The 19,150-nt window shown below is 43.3% G+C and overlaps 1 protein-coding gene across 4 annotated transcripts in view; it reads left to right on the top strand.

Annotated features, from left to right (window-relative positions):
* The window catches only part of LOC133399203 (golgin subfamily B member 1-like), a 98,167-nt gene extending 79,017 nt beyond the window's left edge, over positions 1 to 19,150 (top strand). For all 4 annotated transcript variants that reach the window (XM_061670535.1, XM_061670537.1, XM_061670533.1 and 1 more), the window contains 8 exons: positions 48 to 121; positions 333 to 360; positions 13,063 to 13,209; positions 14,488 to 14,604; positions 14,931 to 15,025; positions 16,880 to 16,972; positions 17,055 to 17,160; positions 18,934 to 19,150. In XM_061670535.1, coding sequence (XP_061526519.1) covers positions 48 to 121; positions 333 to 360; positions 13,063 to 13,209; positions 14,488 to 14,604; positions 14,931 to 15,025; positions 16,880 to 16,972; positions 17,055 to 17,160; positions 18,934 to 19,092 — 819 coding nt within the window. In that variant the 3' untranslated portion in view covers positions 19,093 to 19,150. The remainder of the gene's footprint in view (positions 1 to 47; positions 122 to 332; positions 361 to 13,062; positions 13,210 to 14,487; positions 14,605 to 14,930; positions 15,026 to 16,879; positions 16,973 to 17,054; positions 17,161 to 18,933) is intronic.

The following is a 19,150-nucleotide window of genomic DNA, read 5'->3' as shown; positions in this document are numbered from 1 at the left end:
TTGCATTTGGTCAACAAGCTGTTATTCTACTATTGGTTGTCTTGCAGATTAATGAGCTGCAGCCTAGACTGACACCTGAGAAAGAAGCCAGCAGTTTGCCGAAAGAAACAACTATTCAAAGGTAAAAGTAGCTCTACATGTGATGGATGTTTGAATGTTTACTTGTCCGTGAAAACCAAAGCTGTCTAGTCTATTTATTTATCCTGCATTGTTTATCAGCATATGTTTACAAGTCTGCAGCATATTGCACACACACAATATGAATTTTATTTTAACACTTCTGTAGCAAAGAGGAAGAAATTACAGCACTTAACATTCTTTACTGCTTGCAGGTCTGAAAGAGACACACAACCAGTCAAGGTAAGTTTGTGTACTTGCATGAACTCACTCTGTGGCATGTCCTCTCAGTGTATTATTACTGTACGATGAAACCACTAATGTCGAAGATAATTCTTTCTTTGGAAGGCCGGTAAATTAGAAAAGTTTTTCCTGAGGTGAATGAGTGAAATTGAATTACAGTAATTCCCCACGAATCGCAGAGGCTTGGGACCGGGCCCTGCCGTGAATAGTTTGTCATTTCAAACTTTCTTGAATCTCTCATTACCCAATAAAATAAATGGCCATTCAAAGTGCACATACACAGTGGGTACGGAAAGTTTTCAGACCCCTTTAAATTTTTCACTCTTATATTGCAGCCATTTGCTAAAATCATTTAAGTTAATTTGGTTTCCTCAATAATGTACACACAGCACCCCATATTGACAGGGAAAAAAACTGAATTGTTGAAATTTTTGCAGATTTGTTCAGAAAAACTGAAATCACACAGCCATTTCACACTCGGTATTCAGACCCTTTGCTCAGTATTTAGGAGAAACACCCTTTTGAGCTAATACAGCCATGAGTCTTTTTGGGAATGATGCAACAGGTTTTTCACACCTGGATTTGGGGAACCTCTGCCATTCCTCCTTGCAGATCCTCTCCAGTTCTGTCAGGTTGGATGTTGAACATTTTCAGGTCTCTCCAGAGATGCTCAATTGGGTTTAAGTCAGGTCTCTGGCTGGGCCATTCAACAACAGTCACGGAGTTGTTCTGAAGCAATCTGTTATTTTAGCTGTGTGCTTCGGGTCATTGTCTTGTTGGAAGGTGAACCTTCGTCGCAGTCTGAGGTCCTGAGCACTCTGGAGAAGGTTTTTGTCCAGGATATCCCTGTACTTGGCCGGATTCATCTTTCCTTCGATTGCAACCAGGCGTCCTGTCCCTGCAGCTGAAAAACACCCCCACAGCATGATGCGGCCACCACCGTGCTTCACTGTTGGGACTTTGGGTTTTCTCCACACACACCACTTAGAATTAAGGCCAAAAAGTTCTCTCTTGGTCTCATCAGACCAGAGAATCTTATTTCTCACCATCTTGGAGTCCTTCAGGTGTTTTTTTTTTTGTTTTTTGTTTTTTAAGCAAACTCCATGCAGGCCTTCATATGTCTTTTTGTGTTTTTCACACCTAGATTTGGGGATCATCTGCCATTCCTCCTTGCAGACCCTCTCCAGTTCTGTGAGGTTGGATGGTGAACGTTGGTGGACAGCCATTTTCAGGTCTCTCCAGAGATGCTCAATTGGGTTTAAGTCAGGGCTCTGGCTGGGCCAGTCATGGATTTGTTCTGAAGCCACTCCTATGTTATTTTAGCTGTGTGTTTTGGATCATCATCAGGGTCATTGTCTTGTTGAAAGTGAACCTTCGGCCGGTCTGAAGTTCTGAGCGCACTGGAGTAGGTTTTCGTCCAGAATACCCCTGTACTTGGCCTCATTCATCTTTCTTTTGATTGCAATCAGTCATCCTGTACCTGCAGCTGAAAAACACCCACACAGCATGATGCTGCCACCACCATGCTTCACTGCTTCACTGTATTGGACAGGTGATGAGCAGTGCTTAGATTTCTCCACACATACCGCTTAGAATTAAGGCCAAAAAGTTCCATCTTGGTCTCATCAGACCAGAGAATCTTATTTCTCTCCATCTGGAGTCCTTCAGGTGTTTTTTTTTTTAGCAAACCCATTAACTCCATGCGGGCTTTCATGTGTCTTCCACTGAGGAGGGGCTTCCATCGGGCCACTGCCATAAAGCCCCGGCTGGTGGAGGGCTGCAGTGATGGTTGACTTTCTAGAACTTTGTCCCATCTCCCGACAGAACCTTTGGAGCTCAGCCACAGTGATCTTTGGGTTCTTCTATACCTCTCTCACCAAGGCTCTTCTCCCCCGATTGCTCAGTCTGGCCAGCTCTAGGAAGGGTTTTGGTCATCCCAAACGTCTTTCATTTAATGATTATGGAGGCCACTGTGCTCTTAGGAACCTTTTTTTTTTTTTGTAACCTTGGCCAGATTTGTGCCTTGCAACAATTCTGTCTCTGAGCTCTTCAGGCAGTTCCTTTGACCCCATGATTTTCATTTGTTCTGACATGCACTGTGAGCTGTAAGGTCTTATATCGACAGGCATGTGGCTCTCCTATTCAAGTCCAATCAGTATAATCAAACACAGCTGGACTCCAATGAAGGTGGAGAACCATCTCAAGGATGATCAGAAGAAATGGACAGCACCCGAGTTAAATATGAGTGTCACAGCAAAGGGTGTGAATACTTATGACTGTGTGATATTTCAGTTTTTCTTTTTTAGTAAATCTGCAAAAAATTCAACAATTCCCTTTTTTCTGTCAATATGGGGTGCTGTGTGTACATTAAGGAGGGGAAAAAACTGAAAAAGGATTTTAGCAAATGGCTGCAATATAACAGAGTGAAAAATTTAAGGGTGTCTGAATACTTTCCGTACCCACTGTACGTACATGCAGCGACGTCTCTCTCTATCTTCATCCGCCTTCGAGGCTAAATTTGGCTCTGCCCCTACATACAAAGCTTGTCTTTCACTCAGTACAGTGCCGTGAAAAAGTATTGGCCCCTTCTCAAATTCTTATTTTTGCAAAGTTTCCCCACTTTAATTTTTGAGATCAAACAAATGTAAATATCAACTATAACCCAAGTGAACTTAAAATGCTGTTTTTAAATGGTGATTTCATTTAGTAAGGAAACAAACTTTTCAGTTACCTGGCCCTGTGTGAAAAAGTTATTACCCCCTTGTTAAATCATCAATTACATTATTTGTGGCTAATCATGTTTGGTTAATTTTCACTGATCACACCCAAGCCTGATTATCTTCAGACCAGTTCAATCAAGAAATCACTTAAACAGAATCTGTCCTAACAAAATCAAGTTGGACAAAGGATCTAAAAACGCTACAACATAATGACACGATCCAAAGAAATTCCAGAAGTCAAGAAATAAAGTAATTACCATGATGATGAGCCATGATCATCACATGGAGAAAACACGGAACAGTGGTAAACCTTCCCAGGAGTGGCCATTCTGCAAAGATTACCCCAAGAGAAGAGCAATGACTCATCCAGGTGGCCACAAAGGAACTCAGGACAATTTCTAAACAACTGCATGCCTCCCTTGCCTCAGTTAAGGTCAGTGTTCATGACACAACAATAACGAAGAGACTGGGCAAAAGTGGCTTCCATGACAGTGTTCCAAGGCAAAAACCACTGCTGACCAAAAAGAACGTAAAGGCTCATCTTACTTTTGCAAAACAACATCTGAATGAGACTTTTGGGAGAATATTATGTGGACTGACGAGAGGAAAGTTGAGCTTTTTGGAAGTTGTGTGTCTTGTTACGTCTGGCATAAATGTAGTACAGCATTTCAGAAAAAGAACATCATCGCAACAGTCAAACATGGTTGTGGTAGTGTGATGGTCTTGGGCTGCTTTGTTCCTTCAGGACCTGGACAACATGCTGTGATTGATGGAACCATGAATTCTGCTCTTTAACAGAAAATCCTGAAGGAGAGCCATGAGTTTGTGACCTCAAGCTGAAGCGCACTTGGGTTCTGCAGCAGCATATCTATCCACTACACACCAGCAAGTCAACTTCTGAATAGCTTAATAAAAAAACAAAATGGTTTTGGATTTGGCCTTGTCCAAGTCCAGACTTGAATCTGATTGAAATGCAGTGGCATGACCCTAAAAAGGCCGTTCAAGCTTTAAAGCCCTCCATTTTTTGAAGAATGAGTGGCCCAAAATATCTCCACATAGATCTGAAAAACTCATTGCCAGTTATAGAAAATGCTTGATTTCTGCTGATGATGGCCCAACCAGTTATTAGGTTTAGGAGGCCTTTACTTTTTCACACATGGTCAGGTAACTTTGAATAGTTTTAATTCATTAAACCATTCAAAAATAGCATTTTAAGTTTACCAGAATCAGAATCATCTTTATTTGCCAAGTATGTCCAAAACACACAAGGAATTTGTCTCCGGTAGTTGGAGCCGCTCTAGTACAACAGACAGTCAATTTACAGAACACTTTGGAGACATAAAGACATTGACAAAAAACAATTGTGCAAAAAGATGCAGAGTCCTCTAGCACTTAGAGCAGTGCTAGAGGACTCAGTGCTAGAGGATGCAAATAGCGCAGCATGGCGAGACAACTACAGTGAGTGCACGAGTAATACATAATTGGCCCCACAGAAATGTGACAACGAACTCAAGTCAAAAAATTGCCAGCTTATTGTAATGGAATTATAAGTTAGGTGTTTAAGAAGTTGATCGCAAGAGGGAAGAAGCTGTTGGAATGTCTACTAGTTCTAGTTTGCGTTGATCGGTAGCGCTTACCTGAGGGAAGGAGCTGGAAGAGCTGGTGACCGGGGTGCGGCGGGTCCGAGAGGATTTTGCACGCCCTTGTCTTAATTCTGGCAGCGTGCAAGTCCTCAATGGTGGGTAGGGGGGTAGCGACAATCCTTTCAGCAGTTTTGATTGTCTGTTGCAGTCGGAGTTTGTCCTTTTTTGTAGCAGCACCAAACCAGACTCTGATAGAAGAACACAGGACTGATTCGATGACCGCTGTGTGGAACTGTCTCAGCAGCTCCGGTGGCAGGCCGTGCTTTCTCAGAAGCCGCAGGAAGTACATCCTCTGCTGGGCCTTTTTGAGGACGGAGTTGATGTTGGTCGCCCACTTCAGGTCCTGAGAGATTGTAATTCCCAGGAACTTGAAGGTCTCGACGGTTGACACAAGGCAGCTGGACAACATGAGGGGCAGCTGTGGCGAAGGTTGCCTCCTGAAGTCCACGATCATCTCTACAGTCTTGAGCGTGTTCAGCTCCAGGTTGTGTCGGCCGCACCACAGCTCCAGCCGCTCCGCTTCCTGTCGATATGCAGACTCGTCACCGTCCGTGATGAGGCCGATGACAGTGGTGTCATCTGCAAACTTCAGGAGTTTAACAGTCGGGTTCGCTGAGGTGCAGTCGTTCGTGTAGAGAGAGAAGAGCAGCGGAGAGAGGACACAACCTTGGGGCGCCCCAGTGCTGATGCTGCGTGTGGATGAGGTGGCCTCCCCCAGCCTGACCTGCTGTGTCCTGCCCGTCAGAAAGCTGTAAATACACTGGCAGATGGCAGGTGAGACGCTGAGCTGGAGAAGCTTGGTTGAAAGGAGTTCAGGGATGATGGTGTTGAACGCTGAGCTGAAGTCCACGAACAGGATCCTCGCGTAGGTCCCTGCACTGTCGAGGTGTTCTAGGATGAAGTGCAGTCCCATGTTGACTGCATCATCCGCAGACCTGTTCGCTTGGTAGGCAAACTGCAGGGGGTCCAGCAGGGGACCTGTGACATTCTTGAGGTGGTCCAGCACGAGACATTCAAAGGACTTCATGACCACAGATGTCAAAGCGACAGGCCTGTAGTCATTCAGACCAGAGATTGCAGGTTTCTTGGGGACTGGAATGATGGTGGAGCGTTTGAAACAGGATGGAACTTCGCACATTTCCAAAGATCTGTTGAAGATCTGAGTGAAGAATGGAGCGAGCTGGTCCGCGCAGACTTTGAGGCAGGATGGGGACACATGGTCCGGGCCTGCCGCTTTGTTAATCTTCTGTTGTTTGAAGATGCGTCTCACATCCTGTTCATGGATGGTTAACGCAGAAGTCAGAGGTGTGGTTGTGGTCGCGTGTGCGGCCGGGTGGGTGTGTGGTGTGAAACTGTCCTTTTCAAATCTGCAGTAGAAGGTATTCAAGTCGTTGGCTAGTGTGCTATTGTTCTCAGCTTGGGAGGATCGTCGCTTGTAATTAGTCAGCGATTGGAATGTAGCCAGACTGATTTAGAGTCGTTTACGCTAAACTGTTTTTCCAACTTTGCTGCATAGATCCTCTTTGCAATGTTAATTTCTTTAGTAAGCTGGTTTCTAGCTCGATTATACAGGCCCCTGTCCCCGCTCTGATATGCGTCCTCCTTAGCTTGGCGAAGCTGCTTAAGTTTAGCAGTGAACCACGGCTTGTTGTTGTTGAATGTGCGAAATGATTTTGTTGGTACACAAACCTCTTCACAGAAACTGATATAGGATGCGACAGTGTCCGTATATTCATCCAGGCTGCCAGCTGAATTTTCAAAGACACTCCAGTCTGTGCAGTCTAAACAGCTTTGAAGTTCCATCTTGGCTTCAATGGTCCACTTTTTGACTGTTTTCACTGTAGGCTTCGCACATTTAAGTTCTTGCCTGTACGTCGGTATTAAGTGAATTAAGCAGTGATCAGACGAGCCCAGGGCTGCACGAGGTATAGCACGGTATGCGTTTTTTACCGTAGTGTAGCAGTGGTCTAAAGTATTATTTTCCCTGGTAGGACAGTCGATGTGCTGCTTGTATTTAGGGAGTTCGTGGTTGAGTTTAGCTTTGTTAAAGTCCCCGAGAATAATGAGGGGTGAGTCTGGGTGTTTTTTTTCAATTTCGTTGACTTGTTCGGCGAGCGTTAGCAATGCGGCATTCGTGTTAGCTTGAGGCGTAATATAGATTCCAGCTAGTATGAACGATGCAAACTCACGTGGCGAGTAGAATGGTTTACAGTTTAAGAATAGCGACTCCAAATGCGGGCTTCAGTCTGTGCTGAGCACCGTGACGTCCGTACACCATTTTTCGTTGATATGGAGGCATATCCCGCCGCCCTTTGTTTTCCCCGATGATTCCATGTCGCGGTCCGCTCGATGAATGTTGAAGCCGGGAAGCATGATGGCGCCATCGGGTACAGCGTCGCAAAGCCAGGTCTCCCTGAAGCACATGGCCGCGGAACGTCCGAAGTCTTTACTGGTCTTTAACAGAAGATGAAGCTCGTCCATTTTGTTGGGTAGGGAGCGTACATTCGCGAGGTGGATCGACGGGAACGCCAATCTGTGTCCTCTCTTGCGGAGTTTCACCTGAATGCCGGCTCGCTTCCCTCTGTGGCGCCGCTTCCGTCTCCATGCGCCGAAAACCGCGGACGCCGCTCCGGTGAGTAACTCGGGGAAAAAACTGAGCGGATATTCGAACGTTGGTGACAGAAAGTCCGGAGTAGCCTCCTTGATGGTTAGCAGGTCTCCCCTTGTGTAAGTGAGTCGTGTAAGGTCTCCAAAGACGGACGAAAAACACAAAAACAAAGACAATACTAGAGAGCGCGTTACCGAGGCGACCACTCTGGTAGGCGCCATCTTGTTTTGTTTTTTTCTGTACAATACAAATAGACAAATATTACTTGGGTAATATTTGTCTTTTTACATTTGTTTGATTAAAATGGGAAAACTGCAAAAATATAAGAATTTGAGAAGGTGGGCAATCCTTTTTTACATGTTCCAATGTGTTGTATTTATTTAAATTCTTTCCAGTTTACTGGATTCCTTCAAAAGTGGTTGTATAACCAGATATTTTCAATGGTGTTTCTTTGGCCACTGGATATTTGATTTTATTTTTATCTTCAATCGATTTAATTGAGTGGTCTATATAAAATATATTTATGATCAATGCAAACTAAAACTAGCAGACATTCCAACAGCTTCTTCCCTCTTGCCATCAACTTCTTAATCACCTAACCTGCAATTCCATGACAACATGCTGGCAATTTTTTGACTTGAGTTTGTTGTCACATTTCTGTGGGGACAATTATATATTACTCGTCCACTCACTGTAGTAGTCTCGCCACGCTGCACTATTTGCATATCTGTTGTTGACCAATACTGGCCACTCATGACAGAGTAGCATCTGCTCCATTTGCACACTGATTGAGGAGTATCTGCAACATTTGCACAATCAACATTGTCCCATATTATCGCACTACTCGCTTGAAGTCTCGGCGCCCTTTGCACAATGGTCATTGCACCGGACTATTGCAATATTGGTCTTTCGAACTGCTCTAAGTGCTAAGTGCTCTTTTTGCACAATGACAAAAAACATCTAGGAGAGGTGGCTGTACCGGCATTACCAGATAACTAGCAACCCTTTATTGCTCAGTAACTGTTTTTTGTCAATGTCTTTATGTCTCAAAAGTGTTCTCTGTCAATTGACGGTCTGTTGTAATACTCGAGTGGCTCCAACTACCAGAGACAAATTCCTTGTGTGTTTTTTGGACATACTTGGCAAATAAAGATGATTCTGATTCTGATTTACTGAATATGTGGCGAAATTCTCAAAAAATGGCCATTTCATGTAATTTTCTGGAAAAACATATATTATCAGGAAATAAAATTACCTACTGTTTATCAGGATATAAAATGTCCATATCGCACAACTCTAGTTCCTTGGCACTGTCCCAAGTCGCGTTACACACACAAAGATAATCAGGCTGTTTGTGTCCCGATTTTGCCCTTTCCCGAACAAAGACAACAAATGGCAGACTGTCTGATTTTTATTTAGATATATATATATAGATAGATATAGATATTGTAAGATGATTCTGTGGTCTGAAGTGTTTTATGAGGGAATTTGTCCCGATAATAGGGCCCGAAACAGATCGTGGCCGATAATCTTAAATATTAAACATGCTCCACTCTTGTCTGTCTGATTAAACAGGTGAGCTAGCTAGCTTGCGTCATTATTCGCCAATTATTTTGTCTAATAACGCATACAAAACAGCGGCCAGCTCTGCGGTTCTGCACCATGATTAGCCAGACTAGCTAGTTAGCGCCACTAATCATCGCATCACGAAGTTATCATTGGCTGCATGGCGGCTTTGTCACTGGCACAAGATGACAGTGTGAAATGTCCCTGGAGTAAACAAGACTGTGTCACGCACAGCAGTGGAAATGCAGAGCTGCCCGCGAGACGAACTCACAGTCACTGATCATCGCCTCCATGGCGCCTTTGTTGTCAGATTATGTACAATAATGCGCTGACAACTGTGTGCTAATGAGTACTTTATTAATCATCAAAGTTGGATTTGGAGGACATACAATCCCCTCAAAAGGTATTGGAACGGCAAGGTAAAGTACTTTGTTTTTTGTTGTATACTGAATACATTTGGATTTCAGATCAAAAGATGAATTTGAGACAAAAGTTCAGAATTTTAGCTTTTATGTCATGGTATTTACATCTAGATGTGTTAAACAGCTCAAGACAGAGCACCTTTTGTTTGTTAAATGTTTTCTGTAAATGTTCACAAGGGTTTCACACTCTGTTGCTGGCATTTTGGGCCATTCTTCCATGCAGCTCTCCTCCAGAGCAGTGGTGTTTTGGGGCTGTCGCTGGGCAACACAGACTTTCAACTCCCTCTAAAGATTTTCTATGGGGTTGAGATCTGGAGACTGGCTAGGCCACTCCAGGACCTTGAAATGCTTCTTATGAAGCTAATCCTTCGTTGCCCAGTGTGTTTGGGATCATTGTCATGCTGAATGACCCAGCCACGTTTCATCTTCAATGCCCTGGCTGATAGGAGGAGATTTTCGCTCAAAATCTCGTGATACATGGCCCCATTCATTCTTTCCTTGACATAGACCAGTCGTCCTGGTCCCTTTGCAGAAAAACAGCCCCAAAGAATGATGTTTCCACCCCCATGCTTCACAGTAGGTATGGTGTTCTTTGGATTCAACTCTGCATTATTTCGCCTCCAACACGACAAATGGGGTTTTTACCAAAAACTTCTATTTTGGATTAATCTGACCATATGATATTCCATATGGTTCGGTCGTGGCCCAGGTTAACAATGTCCGCCACCGGCGCCGTCAACCTGCAGGGCGCCATTGCAAATTCAGCTACTGTGGGTCGAAGTAAAAAAAGAAGAGGTGGAAAGCGGGTTCTTCGGCAGAAAGAGAAGAGGAAAGCACAGAGCCTAGAACTGAATGTGGGGACTTTGAATGTTGGGACTATGACAGGAAAATCTCGGGAGTTGGTTGACATGATGATTAGGAGAAAGGTTGATATATTGTGTGTCCAGGAGACCAGGTGGAAAGGAAGTAAGGCTAGAAGTTTAGGGGCAGGGTTTAAATTATTTTACCATGGTGTAGATGGGAAGAGAAATGGAGTCGGGGGTTATTTTAAAAGAAAAGTTGGCAAAGAATGTCTTGGAGGTGAAAAGAGTATCAGATCGAGTGATGAGGCTGAAACTTGAAATTGAGGGCGTTATGTATAATGTGATTAGTGGCTATTCCCCACAGGTAGGATGTGACCTAGAGGTGAAAGAGAAATTAAAGGTGGAGGAGGTGAAAGGAGAGAAGGAGACCTGGTGGTGGAACCTCACAGTACAGGAAATCATACAAGGAAAAGGGTTAGCTCAGAAGAAGTATGACACTGAGAGGACTGAGGAGAGGCGAAAGGAATACATTGAGATGCGACACGTGGCAAAGGCCAAACAAGAGGCGTATGATGACATATATGGCAGGTTGGACACTAAAGAAGGAGAAAAGGATCTATAAAGGTATCTATAGATATATATTATCAGGAAATAAAATTACCTACTGTTTAGGCTGGCCAGACAGAGGGATAGAGATGGGAAGGATGTGCAGCAGGTTAGGGTGATTTAGGATAGAGATGGAAATATGTTGACTGGTGCCAGCAGTGTGCTAGCTAGATGGAAAGAATACTTCGAGAAGTTGATGAATGAGGAAAATGAGAGAGAAGGGAGAGTAGAAGAGGCAAGTGTGGTGGACCAGGAAGTGGCAATGATTCGTAAGGGGGAAGTTAGAAACCCATTAAAGAGGATGAAAACTGAACCAGTTGGTCCTGATGACATTTCTGTGGAGGTATGGAAGCATCTAGGAGAGGTGGCTGTGGAGTTTCCGTCCAGCTTGTTCAATAGAATTCTAGCATGTGAGAAGATGCCTGAGGAATGGAGGAAAAGTGTGCTGGTGCCCATTTATAAGAACAAGGGTGATGTACAGAGCTGTGGGAATTATAGAGGAATAAAGTTAATGAGCCACACAATGAAGTTATGGGAAAGAGTAGTGGAGACTAGACTCGGGACAGAAGTGAGTATTTGCGAGCAACAGTATGGTTTCATGCCTAGAAAGAGTACCACAGATGCATTATTTGCCTTGAGGATGTTGATGGAAAAGTACAGAGGAGGTCAGAAGGAGCTACATTGTGTCTTTGCAGATCTACCGAAAGCCTATGACAGAGTACCCAGAGAGGAACTGTGGTACTGCATGCGGAGGTCTGGAGTGGCAGAGAAGTATGTTAGAATAATACAGGACATGTACGAGGGCAGCAGAACAGCGGTGAGGTGTGCTGTAGGTGTGACAGACGAATTTAAGGTGGAGGTGGGACTGCATCAGGGATCAGCCCTGAGCCCCTTCCTGTTTTCAGTGGTGATGGATAGGCTGACAGATGAGGTTACACTGGAATCCCCGTGGACCATGGTGTTTGCAGATGACATTGTGATCTGCAATGAAAGCAGGTGGAGGAAGTTAGAAAGATGTAGGCATGCACTGGAAAAGCAGAGGAATGAAGATTAGCCGAAGTAAGACAGAATATATGTGCATGAATGAGAGGGGTGGTGGGGGAAGAGTGAGGCTACAGGGAGAAGAGATAGCAAGGGTGGAGGACTTTAGATACTTGGGGTCAACCGTCCAGACCAATGGTGAGTTTGGTCAGGAAGTGAAGAAACGGGTCCAAGCAGGTTGGAACGGGTGGAGGAAGGTGTCAGGTGTGTTATGTGACAGAAGAGTCTCTGCTAGGATGAAGGGCAAAGTTTATAAAACAGTGGTGAGGCCAGCCATGATGTATGGATTCGAGACAGTGGCACTGAAGAGACAACAGGAAGCAGAGTTGGAGGTGGAGAAATAGTGAGTATATTGGTAGAAGGACGATGAGGATGGAGCTGGCAGGCAAGAGAGCTAGAGGAAGACCATTTTCTTCACCGCTTCTCCTCACTAGGATCGCGGGCTGCCGGAGCCTATCTTCGGGCGGGGGGCGGGGTACACCCTGAACCGGTCACCAGCCAATCGCAGGGCACATATAAACAAACAATCATTCGCTCTCACAATCATACCTCTCTGAAGCCGAAACCCAAAAAAACAGATTATAAGGAGCCTCCTTCAGTCAGATTCAGTAAATGTCCATAATCAGAAGATTCCCACCAGCTACCTAGCCAGCTGTCATATCTGGCTTGGAAATGTCTACGGATAAGACAAAATGGCTTGCTGGTTTTAGCAAGGATAGACATCTCAGAGAAGTTTCACCCGAGTTATGGAACGATACACAAAATAATGCATTAAACCTCCATCCATCCATCAATTTTCTGAGCCGCTTCTCCTCACTAGGGTCGCAGGCGTACTGGAGCCTATCCCAGCTATCTTCGGGCGGGAGGCGGGGTACACCCTGAACCGGTCACCAGCCAATCGCAGGGAACATATAAACAAACAATCATTTGCTCTCACAATCATACCTACGGGCAATTCAGAGTTACCAATTAACCTACCATGCATGTTTTTTGGATGTGGGAGGAAACCAGAGTGCTCGGAGAAAACCCACCCAAGCACTGGGAGAACATGCAAACTCCACACAACCGGGGCCGGTATCCGAACCCCAGAACTGTGAGGCAGATGTGCTAACCAGTCGTCCACCGTGCCGGATATATATATATTCTGAATTGTACCAGTCTAGGAGCATTTGAATTTAGAGGTTTTTCTGTTATAATTTAGCAGGCTTCATCATTATCTGTGAAATGATTGCTTTTTACTAAACATTCCATAGTTAACCATTTATTACTCTTTGTATTTATGCATAACAATAGGTAACAGTAAATCTGTTAGGCCAGAGTGAAATGGAGGAGGCGGTGAGTCGACTGGAGGGGGAGAGGATCCAGCTTCACAGAGAGCTGCAGCAATGCTTATATGACCTCCAGCAACGAGACCAGTACCTTCAGCAACTCAACTCAAAGGTATGAAACCGCTGAATAACATATCAGTATCACAATATGGGCCATTTTATATCACGGTAATGGTATACCACGATACAGTATGTATGCAGTAATTCAATGAAAATACTATCATACTACTTCCATACTATGACTGCTTGCTTTTTCTTCTTCTGGAAGTGACATGTTGGAAATTCCTCTTTTTTTTAGAATAATTAAGGAAGTAATCTTGTCTCTGGGTTATTTCATACAAAGAGCTATTTAAATGATATTAACAAAAAGAAACAGAGGGAGAGGTGAAAGAGAAGGGGAGATGGCTGGCTGTCCTCACGCTTTTTGCAAGGCCCCACGCTTTCTCTGAAGCCGAAACCCAAAAACACAGATTATAAGGAGCCTCCTTCAGTCAGATTCAGTAAATGTCCATAATCAGAAGATTCCCACCAGCTACCTAGCCAGCTGTCATATCTGGCTTGGGAATGTCCATGGATAAGACAAAATGGCTTGCTGCTTTTAGCAAGGCTAGACATCTCAGAGAAGTTACACCCGAGTTATGGATCGATACACAAAATAATGCCTTAAACCTCCATCCATCCATCCATTTTCTGAGCCGCTTCTCCTCACTAGGGTCGCGGGCGTGCTGGAGCCTATCCCAGCTGTCATCGGGCAGGAGGCGGGGTACACCCTGAACTGGTTGCCAGCCAATCGCAGGGCACAGACAGACAAACAAACAACCATTCACTCTCACAGTCACACCTACGGGAAATTTAGAGTTGTCAATTAACCTACCATGCATGTTTTTTTGGGATGTGAGAGGAAACCGGAGTGCCCGGAGAAAACCCACGCAGGCATGGGGAGAACATGCAAACTCCACACAGGCGGGGCCGGGGATGGAACCCCGGTCCTCAGAACTGTGAGGCAGACGCTCTAACCGTGCCGCCTGCATTAAACCTATTGTATTTCAATTAATAATTCACACTTGAAACAGACCTGTCACAAATGAGAAATGCATATATTAGTGCTGGAATAGAGCCGCAGCTATCGAATATTTTTGTAATTGAGTATCCTACTAAGACTTCTATCAAATAATCAAGCTTCTTTGCTTGTTTACCCTTGTGAAAGATGTACATCCACACAAATACCCAAAGAAAAAGAAAAACAAAACAAAAAGTTCATTGCAAAACACTGAGATGCTGTAGATTTTTATCCACATTGTTTTGTTTTCTGAATAATTACAGCACTGAACAAGTTGACTAATGTGAAATGTGAGAAAAAGCGACAAATCCTTCATGTTCTTGTCCACAGCTACAGCAGGCGATGGTGGAAAAAAGTGCTGTCACAGCCCAGCTGAGTGCCGTGTCCGAAAATCTGAGGGACACCCAAAATCAATGCCACTGGCTGGAAACCCAAGGCCAGGCACAGGTAAAAGTTACTAAAATGGCCATAAAAATTCTGTTAATTTAGGTTTTGTATGGTGCCAAATTTTCTTCCATTTTCACTTTTTTTTTTCAGATGTTATGGCCCAATCTCCTCTGTCTCCAATAGTGTATTTTCAGTTCGCTTTTCCACAATTGGTTTTACATTAAGTGAGAGTGATTATAGTTGATTGCATTGTTGCTTTTAGATTACACTTTTTATGGTCTCTAATGGGATATTCGTAAATTTTGTGTTTCTTTCAATTTGTTTTAGTAAGATTGTTTTGAATCTTAAAAATATTAATTGTGGTATTGTGTTTGCCTTCCTTTTAGGGGCCAGCAATTGCAGAGGTGGCTCCCGGAGCACCTCAGGAGAGAAACAACACAGTCCTTGCTCAAACAATTGAAGTCGGCCAGCTCCAAGAAAGGTGAGATCGCTCTGACTATAGTAGTAATGACTAGACTTTATACCGATCTGATTTGATAATTAGCATTTTATGCCGATCCGCTTTGTCATAATTCGCAGATTGATCGGCTGCGCAAAAGACATTTACTCTGCATCACCATGGTGTACAGTATATGTAAATATCAGAAAAATATAACCCAAGTGAAGTTAAAATGCTGTTTTTAAATTGTGATTTCATTTAAGGAAAATATACTATCGAAAGTTACCTGGTTCTGTGTGAAAAAGTAATGGCCCACTAAACCTAATAACTCGTTGGGCCATCCTCAGCAGTAACAACTGAAATCAAGCATTTTCTATAACTGACAATGAGTTTTTCACATCTCTGGGGAGATATTTTGACCCACTCTTCCTTGCAGAATTTTTTTTAACTCAGCAAAAATTGTGTTTTTCAAGCATAAATAGTGTTTTTAAGGTCATGCCACTGCATTTCAATCGGATTCAAGTCTGGACTTTGACTAGGCCACTCCAAAATCTTCAATTTGTCTTTTTAAGCCATTCAGAAGTTGAGTTGCTGGTGTGTTTTGGATCATCATTTTGCTGCAGGACCCAACTGCGCTTTAGCTTGAGGTCACAAACTGATGACTGAGCATTTTCCTTCAGGATTTTCCGTTAAAGAGCAGAATTCATGGTTCCATCAATGCCAGCATGTTGTCCAGGTCCTGAAGGATAAAGACGATCACACTATCACTACCATGTTTGACTATGATGTTCTTTTTCTGAAATGCTGTGCTACACTGATGCCAGATAACAAGAGACATACTTTCCAAAAAGCTCAACTTTCAGCTCATCAGTCCATATAATATTCTCCCAAAAGCCTTGGTCATCATTCAGATGTTTTTTGAAAAAATAAGACGAGCCTTTAGGTTCTTTTTGGTTGGTGGTGGGTTTCGCCTTTGAACTCTCCCATGGATGCCACTTCTGTCTAGTGTCTTCCTTATTTTTGTGTCATGAACGCTGATTTTAACTGAGGCAAGGGAGGCCTGCAGTTCTTTACAAGTTTTCCGGTGTTTCTTTGTGTCCTTCTGGATGAGTCATTGCTGTTTTCTTGGGGTAGTCTTCGTAGGCTGGCCACTCCTTAGAAGGTTCACCACTGTTCCATGTTTTCTCCATGTGATGATAATGGCTTTCCCTATGGATCGCTGGAATCCTAACGATTTAGAAATGGGTTTCGTAACCCTTTCCAGACTGATAGCTGTCAATTACTTTATTTCTCGACTGTTCTGGAATTTCTTTGGGTCGTGTCGTTTTGTTGCAGCTTGTACAGATCTTTTGTCCGACTTAATTTTGTCGGGACAGATTTCAGTTTCAGTGATTTCTTAATTGAGCAGATCTGGAGGTAATCAGGCTTGGGTGTGATCAGTGAAAATTAACCAAAAATCATGATTAGCCACATTGAATCCATGATTTGAACAAGTGGGGTAGTTACTTTTTCCACACAGGGCCAGGTAACTTTGAATAGTCTTTTTTTTTTTTTCCTTAATAAATGAAATCGCCATTTAAAAACAGCATTTTAAGTTCACTTGGGTTATATTTGTCTATTTAAATTTGTTTGATCTTAAACATTTTAGTGGGGAAAAAATGTAAGGATTTGAGAATATATACTTACTTTTTCACGGCACTGTATTATTCCAAAAACAATAGACTGCTTGTCCTACAGTATCTGCAGTTGAGTAAATAAACGCTCCACACCTACGATTTATGGATGCACAGGTACTGCTATACAGGTACTGGTACACATGTCCGTATTACTTCTTGTAGCACTGTGCCACAAGGGTTGTTGACCTTGGCTGTATTGCTTTGCTCTATCTACCTTTAGACTACTTGAGGTAGAGCGGAGTCTGGCAGATGAACGGTGCAGACGGGAGACTGCTGAAGAGGCTTTGCATCTTGCTGAGGCCAGCACAAAGAGGTGGAACACAAAAACATCCTTTGTCAGCAGTCACATACTCACAGTGAAGATGTGCTCAAATGTTAATGTTGTTGTGTTCAAGTCTGTCTCGAGATATTCGGAGAGACTTTAGCAGTATCGAGATGGAAGCGGATGACGATTGGGAAGCTGTGAGCCTCAACCCAAACCAGCCTCTGATAACGCGGAAGGTAAAACACAGCTATTAAATTATGAGGTTACAGCAGGGTGGGCCACATGAGGCTGAACTCACATATTACATTTGTATCTAGAAGAAGGTGTGCATGGGTGTGGGTGGTCCTTAAAAGCTCTACATTCTCTGGATCTTTGTGTGCTGACATTTTTAGAAACTAGAACTGCTGTAGCTAAGAAAGCTATACTGTTGCTCCCTTGACTACCAATTCACCCTCTCTTCATAGGACTGATACGGAAAATCACTGTGATTAATTTACTACCCCCTAAATGTTCTTCAAATCGGTGTCATTTGTTGTTGTCAACTCACTCTGCGCGCAACTGTTTTCCTTCAGCCTCCAAATACAACCCCAATTCCAATAAGGTTTGGATGTTTTGTGTTAAACATAAATAAAAACAGAATACAATGATTTGCAAATCATGTTCAACCTATATTTAATTGAATACACTACAAAGACAAGATATTTAATGTTAAAACTGATAAACTTTATTGTTTTTAGCAAATCATCATTAACTTGGAATTTTATGTATGCTTTGCAGGTGGAATTCTTACCCATTATTGCTTGATGTACAGTTTCAGCTGTTCAACAGTCTTGTCTGTCGTATTTTACGCTTCATAATGCGCCACACATTTCAATGGGAAACAGGACTGGACTGCACCCGCACTCTTTTACTACAAAGCCACGCTGTTGTAACACGTGCAGAATGTGGTTTGGCATTGTCTTGCTGAAATAAGCAGGGGCGTCCATGAAAAAGACGTATTCAATTAAATATAGGTTGGACATGATTCGCAAATCATTGTATTTTGTTTTTATTTATGTTTAACACAACGTCACAACTTCATTGGAATTGTGGTTGTACAAGCTTCAGACACCTTCACTGCCACTCAGACAGTCGAAAATTGTCTTACTTCAACTCACGTAACACAACTGTGGGGTCGCTACTTGCTACAGTAATTTAAAAAAAATCACAGGTCGGAATGGTTTACAATAATGTATTGCATTAACCCTGCTACAGACAATGTTACCTGGATTCTTTCTAGAGTTACCCGTATATAAATTCAGTCCGTCTAAGACGCAGTAAAGGTGTCTGAGTGTGATTGGCTGAGTGTCAAGGAGGTGGGGCAACTGGAAGGAGGAAGAGGAGTATGCGAGTGTGTGCGGGATGAGGGCTTGGGTGAAACAAACTGGATGCTTTGTTTTTTGGGTGTAGTTATGGCCGTTAGTCTCCATTCATTTTCACAATTAAGCTTGTTGATCCACCATCACTTGTCCTCATTTCATCGTCTGAGCAGACACTACCGTATATTTCTGTCTTTTCACTTTTACAGGAGTATGTTTGGTAAATGCTCTGAAGCCATTTTGAGGCTAACCAAAATGGTTAGCGTTTACTGGGTGCCCTTTAAGATGCGTGTCGATAACCCTTGTTATAGTTGAGGATAGACTTGCATATTTAGCAACGGGTCTCATTAGTTTAATATTTCCACATTCTTGAGGCACCGCAGCTAGTTTGCCGCACCGACAAACCACCTGTTGACATTTAAATATGACAGATTATAGCCGTTGTGTAGTTTCCATCTGTTCAATCCCGTTCATCTAGACTCGCATGTTTTCTAACACAAACACTCCCAGCGTTTTCAGTTTCCCTCAGCTTTCTTTGTCACAATCTTTTTTTTTTTTTTTTTTTTTTTAATTATCACTTACTATGAATCTATGTAATTACTGTACTAGTCAGATTTCTGTGTCTGAGTTGGGTACCCCTTTTGCTCCCAGGTGAAAGGTGGGATGGTGGCATGCAGACGTTGGTTCAGAGGAAGAAGTCTGTACTTTTCCCGGCTGCTGACGGGCCGCACACGCTCTCGTTACTTCTTTCTGGCCTACTTGGTCACAATTCATGTGTTTGTCCTAATGTGCCTTATTGGTGCCCTCTAAAAGGGAATTTGACAAGTTGGACGTTGGTCCAAAGGTTCAAATAAACGGCTGAGTAGTT

The sequence above is a fragment of the Phycodurus eques genome, chromosome 2, assembly GCF_024500275.1.
Source record: "Phycodurus eques isolate BA_2022a chromosome 2, UOR_Pequ_1.1, whole genome shotgun sequence".
Taxonomy (NCBI): domain Eukaryota; kingdom Metazoa; phylum Chordata; class Actinopteri; order Syngnathiformes; family Syngnathidae; genus Phycodurus; species Phycodurus eques.
This window is presented reverse-complemented; position numbering and strand designations above follow the sequence as displayed.